We start from the raw sequence: 16,599 nt of genomic DNA on the forward strand, positions 1-16,599 counted from the left end.
AGCCTCCTCAGCCCCGTGAATGCCCCCCGCCCCCGGTGAGGAGGGGTTTGGGAGGTGGGGGCGGGCCTGGGCGGGGGCGGACAGCGGGCGCTGCAGAGCGTGGGTCTCTGGCCCGCGGCGGGAGCTGTCCGCGAAACCTAGTGCTGAAGTAGGCGCGGACGTGCTTGGTGTCCGGCGCATGGTAATCGGCGCTCGGTAATCGGCGCCCAGTGCCCGGGCCAGTGAAGACCATGGCGTTCATGGTGAAGACCATGGTGGGTGGCCAGCTGAAGAACCTCACCGGGAGCCTGGGGGGCGGCGAGGACAAGGGGGACGGGGACAAGTCGGCGGCCGAAGCTCAGGGCATGAGCAGAGAGGAATATGAAGAGTATCAGAAGCAACTGGTGGAAGAGAAGTAAGTGGGATCCCCCCTTCCCGGCTTCAACGACCCTGTCCCCACCTCACCCCTCAGCCACCTGGCCCACCCCTAGGGCAGTCTCAGACACTGAGCCCCTCCCCTACTTTTCTAGACTCCGTAGGAGGCTGGGATGCACCCTCTAGGCTGCCCCCAGAGCCACCTATCTCAAACCCAGGACCCCACCCCAGCTTCACATTAGGGCCTGGAGAAAGTGGGGGCAGGGGTGATAGGGGCCTGGGAAGGGTGGGGGCACGTGCATTTCTGATGAAACAAGTAATCCTTTAATCCGATCTGGCCTGAGAGTCTGTGTCTTCTAAACTGGAACTCCTCTGAGCCTGAGGCTTTAAAAAAAGCAGTGCAGCTGAGGGGGGCTCACAGTCATGGAGACAGACCCTGAGATGGGGGTACTCATAACTATTGAGGCCACTTGTATGTGAACGATGCTGGGACAGAGAGGCACCTGAAGTGGAGTTAGGGGCTGGACTCCAGAGCTGCCTGAGTCAGATCTTTTTAGCTGGGTGACTTTAGGCAAGTTACTTAACCTTTCTGTGCCTCAGTTTCCTCTTCTGTAAAATGGCTATGGTAATCATAAAACATGCCTTATATAGACTTATGAGGATTAAATTACTTAAAGCACGTAAAATGCTCAGCACAGAGCCTAGCACATGGTAAATCATTAAATGTTAGCTATCATTATTTCACCTAGTCCTGATAACAGTTTTGTGAGTTGCAAAATCTTATCCCCATTTTACAAAAGAGGAAGGTAAGTGACTTACCCAGAGACAAACCAAAAGTGGTAATGGAGTCGGGACACGAACCCAAGTCTTTCAAATACTTTCCTCCACTCCATACAACCTGCCAGGGAGGGAAAAGACAGACCGAGTTGGAGACCGGGAGGGAAATACATTAGGGTCCACAGAGCCAGACAGACTGACCTCCGCCCCAATAACTCTGTCCACAGGTGAGTGCTGAGATGAGAAGGGGTGCTGTGAGGGGGAGAGGGGCCAAAAAGACTAGTGGCAGACCAGCCAGGTCCGAGCACCCTCCTGACACACAGACCCGTGGGCAGTAGCCATGCAGTGGGCAACCTAACACAGACCACTCCCGCCCATTCCCTTAGTCCTGGCAATGACTCCACCCCTGGTGTCCCCCGCAGGATGGAGCGAGATGCACAGTTTACACAGAGGAAAGCAGAGAGGGCCACACTGAGGAGCCACTTCCGAGACAAATATCGGCTTCCCAAGGTAAGCTTAGGAGCTGGGACTGCTAGGCACATCCGGGACTCCGAGTCCCGGGTCCAGACGCCTTTACCCAACTCTGGCCACTGTGACTTTCACCTCCTAAGACTCATGGGAAGCTTGATTAGATTCTTCCTTCTCTCACTCGTTCATTGGTTCACTCATTCATGATTATCTGGAGCTCGCCAAGGACCACAGCTTGGCACTAAGGGTGTAGCTCAGTCCTCTGGAGACTGATAGATTTGTGTTTCTGGAGCCATTCCAGGCCCCTCTGTCCTCCAACCCACACTCCCCCAACCAGAGTCAGGGCTGAGCAGACGAAGAGTTGGAAGGCAGTAGATTTTTACCACAGGGGTAAGTGCTCTTGGGACTTCTAAACACCTGGAGAGGGTAGGATGGGGGAGAAAAGGGAGCACCTTCTGTATCCAGGCACCTGACCTTCACATCCTTACCTAACCACTCAGTAATTCTTCCAGGTAGCTATCGCCCACATCTACAGATAAGGAAACTGAGGCTCAGGGAGGTTAAGGGACTTGGCTAAGGTCATACAAGCCAGTGAGTGATAGAGCTCAAGCTTGTGAATGCTGAGCCCATGCTTACTCCAAGATCCCTGGCTGCCTTCCAAGGTATGGGTCTATCTGCAGAGAGCAAAGTACCCCCTTGGTTGGCCAAGCAGCCGCCAGGAGGATGTCTCCCCTAGGCACTGCAGCACCATATGGGCTCTAAGCATTCTATTCCTGTTGCCTAAGGAGATAACTGAGGCACAAGTCACTCCCAGTGCCTGGAACTATGATAAACTATGAGGAGAAACAGAAACACAGTGCTATAGTACACTGACCTTGATCTTCCACTTGAATTAGAAGATCAGATATGTGAACATCACATTCAGTCATTAGACAAATGTTTCCTGAGCCCTTGGCTGCCTCTGACTCCCCACAGGGAACCAGTCTTTTAGAAGTCTCTCAAAGGAACAACCAGTCTAGAAAGCCTGCCTTTCTGAGAAGTTGCTGAGTTAAACCCGGCTAAGAATGTAGTCATTCCTCAAATGCTTGCATTAAGCACATAAGAGACACAACTTCTGCCATCAGGGAACTCTGAACCCAGTAGAGGTGGGAAAACTTGGCTGTAACTGAGTAGGACATATGCTAGAAAGCTCCAGGGCCCCCAAAGGAATAGGGAAGTGCAGTGACAATCAGTAGGTACTTTGCAAAGAGAACTTAGGTATCAGCATCAATGATATAGGTTTAAATCTAACTCTCCCATCTTCTAGTTTTATGACAATGGGCAAGTTACTTACTTAATTATCCGAGCCTCAATTTCCTTATTTGTAAAGTGAAGAAAACAATACCTATCTCACAGGGTCATTGTGAGAATTAAAAGCACTCAGCTCAATGTCAGCCATATAACAGGTGTTTGATGAATGGTACCCATCACTATTATTGGTAATGTCCTTTAGTGTAGTTAACAATAGTCAACATGTAACTTACTAACTGTAACAGTTTGACTCCTAGGTATTTCCATTTTGTCTTTACTCACTATGCTAGTATCTTACCTTCAGTATCACAGAGTGAAGTAAGGTGGTATGAAAATGCAAGGTCTCCATGTCCTTGATCCTATGTGGGGATCGGGGCTGGACTCATTGAAACATGGGGCTCAAGAACCTAGGGGCCTGGAACCCAGTTCAGGCCTCTTCCCTGCCCCACAGCTTAGGGTCCCCATAGAGCCTCACTCCAGCCCAACCCTCCTTTCTTCCCTTCAGAACGAGACAGATGAGAGCCAGATCCAGATGGCAGGTGGAGATGTGGAGCTGCCCCGGGAGCTGGCCAAGATGATTGAGGAGGACACAGAGGAGGAGGAAGAGAGGGCCTCGGTCCTTGGGCAGCTGGCCAGCCTCCCTGGCTTGGACCTTGGCTCACTCAAGGACAAGGCCCAGGCCACACTGGGGGACCTCAAGCAATCAGCTGAGAAGTGTCATATCATGTGACTACTTCCCCTGGGGTTGCCCATTGGGGTGACCAGAAGGCTGGGCCCACATGAGCACTAAGAGCATGTCTCAACTTCCATGGATACATAACTCACCTTGGCTTTGTTTCCCCTGTTCCAGGCTAGCTCCAGGACCTTTTTCTGGCCCTAACCTGCCTTCTGGTCTCTCCTTCTCCACTGGGAGCAAAGTTTCTACTCCTCCCCCTTCGCCACAGGACTCACCTTCCCTACTCAGCCTGGCAAAGCCTCTTGAGATTGTAGGAATAGACCTGACCCTCTCTAGCCATGGCCCCAAATTCCTGCCCACATGAACACCCACAGAGAGACACACAGAGGGACATAGGACCTTGGTATGTGCAGAGGCACATGCCACAGATGCAGCCTGGCCCCTCTAAACACCAAGACTCAGATATGCTTACAGGAGGCTTTAGGAAGATACCCTCAGCAGACAGGAGGCCTGAGTTTTAGTGTCCACATTCATTCTCTTTGAAACACACTACCCTTTCTGGGCTCCATTTCATCATCTGTAAAATGAAAATAGATGAAGTGATTTCTAAGACTTTCTAGCTTGGCCTCCCTGGCCCCTTGAAGTCAACCCAATACACCTCTTTGGGCAGGGCAGCAGCTGCAGCCATAGCCTCAAGCAGCTGCCACTGTGGGCTCTGGCTCTTGGGAGCTGAGTGATGCTATACAAGGGACCAAGTGCCAAGGATAAAGTTGGCATCGAATAGCAGCCCAAGCGGCTCCAGTCCTTCTCTGGGCCCAGGGCCCAGCCAATTTCTGTTTTGTTCATGTACAACTCTCTCTGGATTCCATAGCTGGATCTCCTCTCTTGGCTCAGTGAAAAATAAAAATTCCAAATGACCTACCTATCCTCCCACTTCTTACTGACCTCCAGGAGTCAGGATTCACAGCTCTCCAACCATGACTTTGGAAGAGTGTTCTCTATCTCCTCACCCGCAGCTTCATAGGAGCACCAGCCCTATAAGATGTTCAAGCTCTACCCTCTCGGGGCCCTGGGCAAGGGCGAGGTCCCCCACATTGACCAAGCATCAGGTCCAGCCTGGGACCAGATCAAATAGATCTGGGCTTTGAGAAGGATGGGCAGCTGGAGGAGCAAGGCCTCTGGGGTGTTACCTGGGATCATGGGAGGGGCCACAGCTCAACCACAGCTCTCTCTGGCACCTGTGCCTATACCCTCCTCCTCACCTTGGAGATGGAAAGTGTGACAAAAAGAAGGCAGGGCACCTTCATTCCAGCCCTGGCACTGCTGTGTGACTTTGAGCAGATCCCTTTCCCTTTCTAAGCCCGTTTTCACCCCTGTGAAATGAAGATCTCCGCCCCCCAATAATAACAATACATGTTTCAAAGGGTGACTATTTGTAAAGCCCTTGGCACATGACAGGCCATATCCATAAATTCTAACTCACTCTTCAAAAAAAAGCTCAAGAGTCCAAATCTCATCCTGCTCACCTGTGGCAGGTCCAGGGAACCAACCAGGACTCTCCCAGGGGCCTGAGCCAGAACAAGACATGACAGGGCAGTACTACATCCCCACCCCCACCCCAGCACTGGCTTGTTGGGAAGCCAGCCAAGATTTACAGGCAGAACAGCCATCCAAGGGTTTGGTTTCAAGGGCAAAATTTCCATTAGTCCTCCTTTGTAAAATAAGAACAAGGCACATAAAACCTGTGCAATAGGTGATGTGTGGAGGGTCAGGTGGAAGAGAGAAGAGAAAGAAAGGATGAGGAATTATGAGAGTGAGGGCAGGGAAGGACACAGGCCCAGGATAGGGGCAGTGTTGCTCTTGCTGTCATGTTGGGCCCTTTTTGAGTGTCCTCTAAGCTGCCTCCAGGTGATCACTGGACAAAAACGCCTCCTGACCTTCCTGGAGCTGGAGGAGCCCAAGTCAGGGCCCTAGGCTGTGTATGTGTAGGGGAGCGTGGGCCTCCTCTCAGCGTCAGCACCAAGGCCCACGTCAGCACTCCACCCTCCAGGGGCCTTCTGCCTAATGGGATTCGACAGACCCCTTCCCCCTCAGTGGTTTGCAGGACCAAGAGCAAAAGAAGCAGGGAGACAGGGCTGTAGGAAGGCTGGGATTAGCACTGGCTGAACCCTCACAAAACAGGACGTTTGGGGCCTGGGGTCAGGGAGCAGAAGGGGGCTGAGGCAACACATTGTTTCCTCCTCACAGCCTGGGAACTCCAAGAAGCCCTGACCTGTCTGCATGTTCCAGAATCGGGGAGAGAAGGCTCTGGGACAGCAGGAGCCAGCTCTGGGGCTCAGGCAGAAATGGGCAAGGAAGGCAGGCTGAGGGATACCCAGACTCTGCTGGCCTTCCCCAGCTTCCCCTCTTCCTTCCCCTGCTCTCTGGCTTCTCTGTCAGTTCATGTCCCTCTCATCTGTGCCCCTCCACCCTCCGCCTCATTCCTGGCTCATACCTGTTCTACATCCATGCCCTCAGCTGGGGGCTGGAACCCTCCTTGCACCTCCCCCACTACCAAGACCCCAGGATCTGTCTAGTGATGACTGCCCTCTTCCCATCCTGTCTCTACTCCTGCTTTTTAATCACTTGCTGCATACTGGTCCATCCACCTTTTATGATGTGAGAGCCACAAAGAAAGCCACTTGCCCACCAGAACTTCTCTTTTCATAGTGATTATAGGATCATATTTCATAGGATTTCATGGAAATCCCTCCATTAGAGCCCCATAGTTTAAAGCAGGGTATTTAACTCATCAGGCCCTCTCCCTCTCTCCCTTCTGTTCTTCCGTGCTTCTTTTGTCCTTCTCACTGTTCTTTTCACCCTTGTAGGCAATCTTGAGGATATAGGAAATGTCGAAATGATAAGACGGGCTCTCCAGTGCCCCCGCAACTCTTTCAGGAAGAAAGGGACAGCAAAGATGGCTGGCCTGCTGTCCCTCACCCCCACCCTCAGGTTATCTAGCCCTTTAATAGGGGGGATTTCAGAGAGATTGGTAGCAAGCCCTGGCCCCTGCATGGCTCAAGTCTCCTTCTACCCACCCGGACAGCTCAAGCCTAGTTCCCGGAGGGAGAGGGATACAGACCTCGAGTGACTCTCTTGAGGACAGTTGCTCCCCAGGGAGGAGCTGGGGAGAGTGATGACAGGGTTTGGAGTTGGGAAGCACCCCCCTTCCCCTAGTGGCCAGATGGTCCATCCTCAGACACTGGAGGCCCCCCGGCAGGCAAGCTGGGGACATCTGGGGGAATGTTTGCAGAGCCAGAGCTGCTGGCAGTGCCTATTGACCCAGCTGATGCCTCAGGCTGCTGGGGGCTGGGAAGCCACGTGTGAGAGGACTGGAAGGGAGCCACAAAGCCTGCTGCCCTGCCTCTAGCCCAGTGTCCGTCAGGCAAAGCTGTTCCCAAAATCCATGTGAGGCTCCAGGAGAGCAAGTGTGGGCTGGGTCAGGGGAGAAGCAACATTGAGGCTGCCTCAGCCCTTACTCCGCAGGGAGACTGTGCCAGTATGTGTGAACATGACTAGACGTTTAAGTGGGGTCTGTATGGGTCTATGTGCTTGGACATGGCTTTTGGTGTTTTTGTGTCTGTGTGTTTGTGTGTCTGTAGGATTTTGAGAGGATAGATGTGGGTGTGAGTTACTCTGGAGAAAGTGATTACTGACATGTACCGCTCATACCCCAGCCTCAGGGTTAGGGCATCTCCTTCTCAGGGAGAGCCGGGAAGGTAGCAGCCTCTGGGGACAAGAGCCCTCCTAGATGACCACCTGCAGGAACTGAGCAGTTCGATGACCTTTCACATCTCCCCAGTTAACAAAAGAAGGGGCAGGCTGGGCACAGGGACACCTGGGTCCTTAATCTGTTCCAGAGACCCATCTGCTGCCCCCAGGACTGGCCCTTTGGGAGACAGAGGGTCCCAGGCTCAGGTGCTCCCCCAGCTTGGCCCAGTGCTCGCTCTGGGCTTGGGGTCTGAATGGAAGTGGGAGGACAGGGCAGGGTGAAGCACCCAGATGCTGGGGGTTATCTGCCCCCCTTTTGGACACTTTCAAAGTGATAAAGGTGAGAGGTGGAAACAACTCCCACCTTAGGAAGAAAAATATATTTTTAAAAAAGTAGATTAGTATATTTCCCATAGGCCTCTGCCATTTGAAGACCACCCCAGAGAGCGAACTTCGCCTCCTCCTCTGACCCTAACCCTCCAGCTAGGCTGCCTCCCTCCTGGGCAGATGGTTCAGACACAGGACAAGCCTAGAGACCACCAAAACACTCTGCCCAGGGAGGGCCCAATCCCCCATGGTCCCACTCCTCTCCACACCCATGTGTATAAGAATTTCAAGCCCCTGTTCGCAGGCAGCCAATGTGGATGTCACAAACAACTGGGGCCTGTGGGCCAACCCTTTTATCTCATCATCCTAGTCAGTCTCTCACCCCTACCCTTCCTCATTCCCACTCTCCCTCCCATCCAATCTTCTCCATGCATCCCCACAACCAGCTCCATTCATTCCCCTCATTCCTTTCCCTCTTTTAACTTATTGAGGCTTTTTTGTCCAGTCCGTTTCCAGAGATATTCTGAGTACATTTCCCTCCTACATCTGAAAATAACATTTCATTGAATGTTATTGTGTGTGCCAGGCTCATGTACAGTAACTTATTACATCCTTAGATTCCCACAGGGCACTCCACTTCATCCTTGTTTTGCTGAGAAACAAGCCAGTCAATGGGTCTCTTGGCCCAGTGGCAGGAACTGAGGATTTTAGACCCGCCTCTTGCCCTCTGGACCATTGCTCTACACTGCTGCCCCACCCACCTCCCTTCCCCCAGGCAGGCCAAGGACTTCTCCCTGTGCCAGAAGCCCTTTAATGATGACTAGATGCTGAGTATCTTGGTGGTGTCTGATAAGTATCCGGAACTGCTGCTTTGGAGGCTGCTTGGGGGAAGGCTTCTCCTCCCTTAAGCCCTCAAAGATCCTCCTAAGTGCTGTTCAGACCAAGACCTTGAGGCAGGGGGTGGGTAACCAACTGCTGGAAATGACCCCAGCTTTCTGGGGTTCTGGGAAGCTGGGTATGAGCACAAGACACCCTAGAGGATGCCTTTTCCCCAATCCAGCTCCCTGCTTCCTCTAGCCCAAAGGAAGAGGGGTAGGAGGCCAGGGACCTTGTCTGGGGAAAGGGAATGTGCAGTGTGAAGCACAGAGGTTTTACAGGACCACATTCCTGTCAAGGAGTCTGCCCTTCTCCAGCTGCAGAGAGGGAGGGACTTACCCCACAACCAGGCCTGTGACTGAGCCCCTACTGGTCCCCTAGGTGGTTGGTTGGAATGGTGGCTGGTCAGCCTGAGTATCCCTGGATCCCCAGGGACTGAAGGAGGAAAATGTGGCTCTCATTTCCCCTACCAACCTGTGGCCTCCCCCAGCCCTCCCTCAGGTTACCCAGGTTTTCCTGAAGCCCCTATAGCACTAGCCTGGGAACAGGGGCTGCCCACCTTAACTTGCTCCTTCCCTTCTTCCAGGGCAAGAAGAGAAGCAGAAGTTCAGAAAATAATTTAATAGGGAAACAATGAATGATATTCTCCACACAGGCCTCTAGCAGGGCAAACAGATGACTCTTGCCCCAAAGAGGCGTTGAAGGCAGAAGGGTAAAAATCAGTAACCCCCTCTCAGCTTTAAAAAGAAACCCCCAAACAACTCCAGGTGTGTACATTCTTCTCCAGATGAAAGTTATTTTGTCTTCCTAAAAGCCCACATTGGGGGCTGAGGCGGTATTAGCAGGCCTGTTAGAAAGATGGGGAGACCCAGGCCCAGCAAGGGGAAGGCGCTTGCCTGGGGCACATGTAGCAGCCTAGAAGCAGGTTTCCTGGGCTGCCAGGTCCCTGAAGCCTGAGGGGTCAGGCAGCTCCTATGCCTCCCCATTGCAGGCCAGGACCAGCTCTGTGGCAAGTAGGGGGTGTTCTCCAAACAAGGACTGAGGCAGGAGCAATGAAGACTAAAGACTCCTCCCCTGGTACCCCCTGGGCCAGGGTAAGAACAAGGCATAGGTTTCTCCAATTTATCCCGCCTCGCAAAGCATATTATGTTCATGCTTGAAGGATTATCTTAAAACACTGAAAGGGTAGGCAGAAGTCAGGTCCCAGGAAGACCAGTGAGTTCTGTGGGGCTGAGTGCAGACTGTGAAGTGGGTGGTCCCTGAGCAGTCTTGGAGTGCTCAGTCCATTGCAAGGATGGAAGTGAGTTGCAGTTAAGGCTCCCAGGAAGAACAAGAGTAGGCACAGGGCATAGCTACCCCTTGCCCTCTTCTCAGAGCAAAAATGGAAGCTTTGATGCCCCCAAATTGACAGGCTCAGGGCCTAGGAACCACCAACTAACCAAAGTCACATAAAAAAAACCCAAACAAACAAAAAAACCCACTCTCCTCCCCTGTCTCTCCACACCCCAGCCAGGCCCAATGCTCCTAGTGCACACCTGGGCCAGGCTATCTATCACTCTTTGGAGGGTAGAGAGTATCCTGGGAGTGCTGCAGACCCTGGAATACGGAGGATCTGAGGTGCCTATCCAAAGGCTGCTCTGCCAGAATACAGAAGGTCACAGAATTCTGGCCATCGGCATGAGTGTGTGCAGCCCCCAACTCCAGGTGGCTTGAGGTCTGTCTAGTCATCCTTCTGGGGTCACTGCAGGGTGCAAGCTGTGGAAGGAAAAAGGGGAGGATCAGTGTCAGGTCTCTGGCAAAAAAGGCAGAATCCAGGGCTTCCCCCAGCTCTCACCCTCCTTAAATAGAGGGTGGGACCCCAGGGCAGGACTCACAGCTCCGAACAGACTCTGACAGACCTTCCTTGTCCAGGGTCTCGGGTTCCCAGCGAGACTCCTTCATCTGTGGAACATAAAGACAGCATAAGGGGTGACAGGCAGCCAGGGGCAGGTATAGGAGCCACACCAACAGCTGCTGAGCAACCGAGAGTGACAGAGACAGTGATGGAGAGGCCTTTGGATGGAGACTAGAAAGGGAGACATACACAAGGGAGTAGGGGACAGCCAGCCATGGCAGAGAGAATCCACACAGCCTCGCCCCAACAGGGCCCCATGTGCCCACCTTGACCTGCTCCTTCAGGTATTCAGCTCGAGCCATGAGGTTCTGAACCTGCCAAGGAGAAGGCATGCTTATGGGTTTGGGGGAGGAGGGGCCTTCAGAGTGAGCTCCTCCTCACTCCTGCTGCTCTCCAGAACCCTCTATCCCATCAGAACAACTCCCCTCTGAGTCCTCCATGAAGCCTTCCTGACTGAAGCAGCTTAGCCAACTTTCTGCTGCTAGGTCCTCAGACCCTCCCTGTCTCATTGTCCTGACCTGAGGATCTGAGCCTGATGGAACACATAGGACCACCGACATATCAGGTCTGTGAGGTCTGACTCCCAGACTTGGAACACCCCAAGGGAATCCGAGATCCCCCTGATAGAAGCAGGGTCAAATGAGAAGATGAAGCCCCCCAACTCTCCCAACCCCAGTGGGCACCTCAGTGTGAAGCAGCTCCCGCCTCCGGCCTGGGGGCTCAGCTGTAAAGAGAGGGAGGGCACATGGTGAGAGCAGGCCAGCAGGGGCTCAGGGAGTGTGGTGATAGGGACCTCACCTGCCAGCAGCACTAGCAGCTCCCCTAGGCTGTGCTGGTACAGGTCCAGAGCATCCTGCTCCCCACCAACTTCCTCCTCCTGCAGCCACAGGGACACCAGATCACTTAGGATCATGACCTAGATTCCCCCCTGCCCCACCTAGAACCCTCCTGCTGGGTACAAACCTTGGCCATGGCAGCTGAAGCCACTTTCAGGGCAGCCAGGAGACGTGGTTTGTCCCGGGCCATCTCTGGGGTGAGGGGCAAAGACTCAGGGTGAAGGGATCAGCCTGTTTTATTTCTTTGTCTCGGGGAACCAACCAATTTGCCTCCCCCTCAGGCTGAAGGAAAGTTGCTAATGGCATAACGGCCAGTCAGGAGCTGGGCCTACCTCTGAGCAGGTCTTGTGCAGAGGTCCCCTGCCTTAGCAGGGCCCGACTGGAGGACACAATGGTCTTAAGCTCCTCAGCCCGGGACACGTACTGCCCCACCTGCAGGGCCATAACAGGATGAGGAGGGGCTGTCCCACCCTGCTCCCTCGCCAGTACCCACTTCTGAGTTCTCCCTCTAGGTCCTTGGTGAATGTCCCAAGCTGTAACGTCAGGGGTCAACTGAGGCTGGCCTGACCCCTTCCCAAGACAGGAAGTCCCAGTTCTAAGGGAGCCAGTCCCAGGTGGCCCCCAGACCCCTCACCCATTTCCTCCAGGGGACTCGCTCACCCACCTTTGCCTTAATTGCCTCCTTCCGCTGGGCGTCCACTTCATCTGCAGAAAGTGGGAGTTTCTAAGAGGAGTCATAGGCAGGGGGACCCCGGCCCCACGCCAAACCCTCTGGAACCCCGAAAAGCACTAAGTTCCAGATTTACCCTCTGTCTTGTTTCCCACAAAATTCCGGATGGGGAGCTGCTTCTGGAATCCATCCACTGCAGCTATAGCTGACCTACCCCTGCTGCACCCAGGACACTAGGCACTCACAGTGCAGGGCAGGCACGAAGAAGTCCAGAGCCTTGCAGTAGAGAGACAAAGCAGCTGCAGCATCCCCCTCCTGGTCCTTCTTCACAGCCTGCACCACCAGGGCAGTCTGGGGGACAGGCAGATCAGGAGTCATGCCCACCCTCTGCTCACCATGAAGGGGGAAGAGCAGATCCCCCGAGCCCACCCACCCTCTGGCCCCTGTGGGGCAAGCCACCTGTTCGCCACCAAAAGGCGTAGATGAGACCCCTAATCTGCCCTCACTCCAGCCCATCCCCGTTGGCCTGCTCACTGCTCGTGCCAGGCTCTCCCCACTAGGCATGTGCTCCAGGTCCACCCAGGGGTGGGTAAAGAACTCCTGGAAGGAGATGCGACGTCCAGGGTCCCTCTCCAGAAGCCGCTGCAGCAGGTCCCGGCAGTCTTGGGAGAGTGGAGGCCGCAGGGGGAGCTGTGGGGAAAGCAAGGGGTAGGCAGGGGACAGGTCACACTGACCTCCAGCACCTTGGCCCCTACACTGTCCTGGGATGCCCCAGAGGTACATGTTTGACAGGCAGAGAATCTGAGAGCCAGAAGGAAGAGTGATAAGTCAGGGCAATGGAGCCAGTGAAGAGCCAAGCCTCCTCCTGCCCAAGGTTCCTGCCCATGTCCTCACTGGAGCCCTGAGCTGTCAGAGAACCCTAGTTCGGGTTCTTCTCCACTCCCTGGATTATGCTCCTGGAAGACTGGGCCTGGGTCTTCACAACTGTCTGTGGACTGATCTGGGCCCCTGGAACTGAATGGAGCTTTAAGCATGCCTAGCACCACAAAGTAGCCTTGAGCCCACATCCTAGTCTGCTAAGGAGGCTGTGAGGTCTCCAACCTCAGGGCCCTGACTCCCTCTGCCCCCCAAGGATTGCGAGGCTCTGCAGGACCCACCTCAATAACCCAGTTACTCCGGATCTTCTCTTCCAGCTCTGCAAACGATTTGGAGGCAAAGGGGGGCTGCCCGAAGAGAGCTTCTGTGGAGGGAGGCAGAGGGCAGGCTGGGAAGGGATAGAGTCCAGCCTGGCTCACTTCTGGGAAGGCCTCAGAGCAGGGGCCCCACGCCAGTAGAGTCAGCCTTCTTGATGGAACCCTTCAGGAATGGCTAGAGAGGCCTTGCCTGAGGACACACAGTGCAGGACTCAGGGTAGGGGAAGGGGACAGAGTTCTCACCATACAGGATGACCCCCACAGACCAGAGGTCCACACGGGCGTCATACTGCCGCTGACACACCATCTCTGGGGCCATGTAGAGGGGGGAGCCACGGAGCACATGCTTCTCATCCCACGGAGACATGTGCTGTGCGAAGCCGAAGTCTGTGGGCAAGTTCCAGACAGTAGGGCTCAAATTCCAGCTGCTTCTGCTCTCGGCATTTGGAGCCTCATCCTGAACTCCAGCACAGGGCTCTGCCCTACCTTCCAGACGCATTAAGATCAATCCTACTTCCCAGCCTTTGCTCATTATTAACCTGGAATATTCTCTTACATCTTCCTCTGGGGGCATAAATCCTACCCATCCTACACAGCCCCCTCAGGTACCTTTTTCCAGGAAGCGCCCCTTGCTCACATCAGCTATGAGGATGACGGCCCACTAGATGTTAGCACCCACCCTCACTGTCCCACCAAGCTCAGGTTATACCATAATCCCTGGCCTCCAGCCTCAATTCTTCTCCAAATTGTTATCAGTGGCCACAACCACCTCTCCTCCACCTCACACCCTCCAACACTGCCGCAGACTGATCACAGCATGAGCCCCAATCCTGGTGATAGATCAAGTCCTGACCCTGGTCATACACTGACTCTTTTCTGAACCCAACCATTACACTGCTGGAGTAGAGTGTGGGTAGCCCTACCTTTTGGTGATAGGGCATGGCCCTGGATCTCCCACCCTGTCACTGTTTAATGACTCCATAGAACCATGAGAACCAGGGCTGCTGAGTGCACATCCACCCTCCCAACCTCATCCCTGGTGTTTCAGACTCATACCTGCCAGTTTAAGGTGGGGCTTCTCTAAGGAGCTCAGCAAAATGTTCTGTGGCTTCAGATCCAGGTGAGATATGTTCCGTTCATGCAGAAACTGCAGGGCACTAGCTGGGGAGTAGGACACATGCAAAGAAACAGGTCAGAGGAGCCCATCTCCTATCTGCCTCTTGCCTCCCAAGCTTACATCTGCTTCTTCAAGTGTGCACAAACCCAGTTCTGGCCTGGCTAGTCTACTGAATGCTTTCCCTACAAGTACCAGGTTCTTGCCGCTTCTAAGAATTTAATCCCCACTCCCACCCCAAGGGCCCCCTTTCCTTCCTTGGGCCCCTTCGCAAGTCTCCCCTCCTCCTAGAAGCCTCCCTGGATGCCCCATCCCTTCAGGCTCTTGCTTTCTTTTGGCAAAGCACTACCCACTGGAATGTTCTACGAGGTCCTTATACTATGATCCGCATGTAGAAAACCTGGACTCCTCACAGATGGGGGTTCCTCCTTCTGTCTCTCACATAGCATCCTTAAACCAGGAACGGACACGTGGCAAAGATGGGGCCCTAAAAATCCAAACTGGGAAAGAGGCAACTGCTAAGAGTGCAGGGGCTCTAAGCCTGGAGCAGGGGTACAGCAGGAAGACAGAGATCATGGGAAGGGTCAGGCAGGGTCAGAGGCTTTTACCCAACTGCTGCATGAAGACGCGAGCCACCTTCTCCGGAAGAATCCGGCGGGTATGGATGAAGCGAGACAGGTCACCTCCTGCACAAAACTCCATGATGAGGTAGATGTTGTCACTGTTCCACTATAATTAGAGGCAGAGAGGCAGCTTCAAGAAAGTGTGCCTTCTCCAGCCCCCTTTGGGGGTGTCCCCACCCCAGGCCTGCACCTGAAAGTCTTTTAGCTGCACGATGTGGGGGTGTCGAATGCCCTTGAGAATCTCAATTTCTGTCAGGAGGTTTTCCACAGACGCCTTGTTCAGACTTTTCTTGGCCACGCACTTTATGGCTACCACCTGTCGAGTGTCCTTCTGCAGAGACAGATTTGAGGGCTCTGCCTTGAGGGACCCAGGGTCCACGCCTGGCCATAAAGGCTCTAGTTCTCTCTGCCCTGTTCTCCATCAGTGGGCCTACCCACTCACACCAGCATCCAGGATTCCCAGCTTCCCCTTCTCAGGCCAGTGAAGCTCCCCTGATTCTGGAATCCTGGCCTTTCCACCAGCCTGGTGTTCTCCAACCCTCTGTTCCATGAGCCCTTTCACTGTCTTCTAGAGTGTGCCCTGCTAAGGCATGTCATTCAGTATTCCAGAACTTTCCACTCTGTTTCCTAAGGGGATCCAGCTTTCCAGAACCCTGTCCCAGACTCCCAGCCCACCAGGTATCCTCCCAGTTTTGAGCCTATTCTTCAGCCACTGACACGAGGCTCCACCCAGGTCCTCTTCTGCCCCTCCAACAAAACAGGGGTGTGTGTACGTGTGTTTGTTTTTAAGATCTAACGATGGCAGTCAGCTCCCAACTCCTCCACTGAAGGTCAAATTGGGACGTGGCAGGCCGAGGACACCAACTGCTTTCACGCTGTCTTTAAACTCTCCCTAGCTTCCCCGCCCGGCACCCACCTGGGCTCGCTCAGGATCTGGTGGGCACAGGGCTAGGCCCTTAGAAGTTCTCGTGCCGCGAGTCCGGCCCCGTCCCGCCCCGCACCCACCTTGGCGTAGGCCTTGTACACTGTGGCGTACGTGCCACTGCCCAGGCGCTCGGTGAGGATGAAGCCGTCCACCCGCGGGGGAGCCCAGCCAGGCCCCGCCATCCTGGGGCAGGCCACCAGGCGCTTCCTGCTTCCAGCCGCGGGTTCCGGTCAGGAGCTAAACCGGAAGAGCGCGCAGCGGCGGGACCCGACTCCACGCTATCCTCGGCGCCACCTGCCGGAAGTGCAGCGCCCAGCTCCTCCCGCCTCTGCGCCCCGCCCTCTCCAGGTGCTCCAGGTCCTGCTCTGAGCGCCTCCTGCGCCTCCACTCGCACCGGAAATCACATGATCTCCCAGCAACTATAAGACCCATCTGGGGATACTGAGGCCCCTGCGGACCGAATGGGCGAAAGAGGCCAGCCCAGGTCACAGGCGAATGCCATCCAAACTCGGATAGCCTCCTAGAAAGCTCCTAGGAGGAAGAAGGGAGGAGCCTGGTAGAGCAGATGTGTGTGGCAGGGGGGAAGAATCAAAGAGGCCCCTCCCCCCAAGACCAGCAGCTCTGAAAGGGGAAGTACTGAGACAAGAAAGTATCATAGACGAGGCCAATAGTCATCTCAGGAAGGGGCTCGTCCCCAGGTCTTGTCCTGTCACAATCCAGCCAGGGAGCAGGGTGGCCAGGTGCAGCATCTTGACTGTTCTCTCTCACCTATCACTGGAGTGCCTCAACCCCTACCCCTGTGGGTCACCCCCATCCTCCCAAGTCC

The 16,599-nt window shown here is 54.4% G+C and overlaps 2 protein-coding genes across 7 annotated transcripts; one reads left to right on the top strand and one right to left on the bottom strand.

Moving 5' to 3' along the window:
• The first annotated feature begins 222 nt into the window (after positions 1-222).
• On the top strand, positions 223-3,619 carry CPLX3 (complexin 3). The gene is made up of 3 exons (XM_011382085.1): positions 223-394; positions 1,554-1,641; positions 3,395-3,619. The coding sequence occupies exons 1-3, from the start codon at positions 231-233 to the stop codon at positions 3,617-3,619; spliced, it is 477 nt and encodes a 158-aa protein (XP_011380387.1). The 5' UTR covers positions 223-230.
• Positions 3,620-9,124: 5,505 nt separating this feature from the next.
• On the bottom strand, positions 9,125-16,052 carry ULK3 (unc-51 like kinase 3). 6 transcript variants are annotated; one of them, XM_023524400.1, is made up of 17 exons: positions 15,765-15,994; positions 15,039-15,179; positions 14,839-14,954; positions 14,626-14,725; positions 14,168-14,272; positions 13,355-13,597; positions 13,076-13,158; positions 12,453-12,608; positions 12,164-12,269; positions 11,913-11,953; positions 11,581-11,680; positions 11,376-11,440; positions 11,211-11,289; positions 11,096-11,136; positions 10,679-10,726; positions 10,393-10,459; positions 9,125-10,273 (listed from the first exon to the last, which is right to left on the bottom strand). In XM_023524400.1, exons 4-17 carry the CDS (start codon positions 14,672-14,674, stop codon positions 10,257-10,259), a joined length of 1,200 nt encoding a protein of 399 aa, XP_023380168.1. In that variant the 5' UTR covers positions 14,675-14,725; positions 14,839-14,954; positions 15,039-15,179; positions 15,765-15,994; the 3' UTR covers positions 9,125-10,256. The 6 variants fall into 6 exon arrangements, 5 of the variants coding, with proteins under 5 accessions (XP_023380168.1, XP_023380164.1, XP_011380389.1 ...); XM_023524396.1 differs by lacking the exon at positions 14,626-14,725 and having other exon boundaries at positions 14,834-14,954; positions 15,854-16,050; XM_011382087.2 differs by lacking the exon at positions 14,626-14,725 and having other exon boundaries at positions 13,355-13,498; positions 14,834-14,954; positions 15,854-16,044.
• Between the last annotated feature and the right edge of the window lie 547 nt (positions 16,053-16,599).

The sequence above is a fragment of the Pteropus vampyrus genome, unplaced genomic scaffold, assembly GCF_000151845.1.
Source record: "Pteropus vampyrus isolate Shadow unplaced genomic scaffold, Pvam_2.0 Scaffold462, whole genome shotgun sequence".
Lineage (NCBI taxonomy): Eukaryota > Metazoa > Chordata > Mammalia > Chiroptera > Pteropodidae > Pteropus > Pteropus vampyrus.

Coding starts and splice junctions, on each gene's coding strand:
- CPLX3 (XM_011382085.1), top strand. CDS start 231: ATGGCGTTCATGGTGAAGACCATGGTGGGTGGCCAGCTGAAGAACCTC. Junction 395..1,553: donor AAGCAACTGGTGGAAGAGAA/GTAAGTGGGATC, acceptor TGTCCCCCGCAG/GATGGAGCGAGATGCACAGT. Junction 1,642..3,394: donor ACAAATATCGGCTTCCCAAG/GTAAGCTTAGGA, acceptor TCTTCCCTTCAG/AACGAGACAGATGAGAGCCA.
- ULK3 (XM_023524396.1), bottom strand. CDS start 15,955: ATGGCGGGGCCTGGCTGGGCTCCCCCGCGGGTGGACGGCTTCATCCTC. Junction 12,270..12,452: donor GGGAGAGCCTGGCACGAGCA/GTGAGCAGGCCA, acceptor CCTGTCCCCCAG/ACTGCCCTGGTGGTGCAGGC. Junction 10,727..11,095: donor GGGAGCTGCTTCACACTGAG/GTGCCCACTGGG, acceptor TCTCCTTGGCAG/GTTCAGAACCTCATGGCTCG.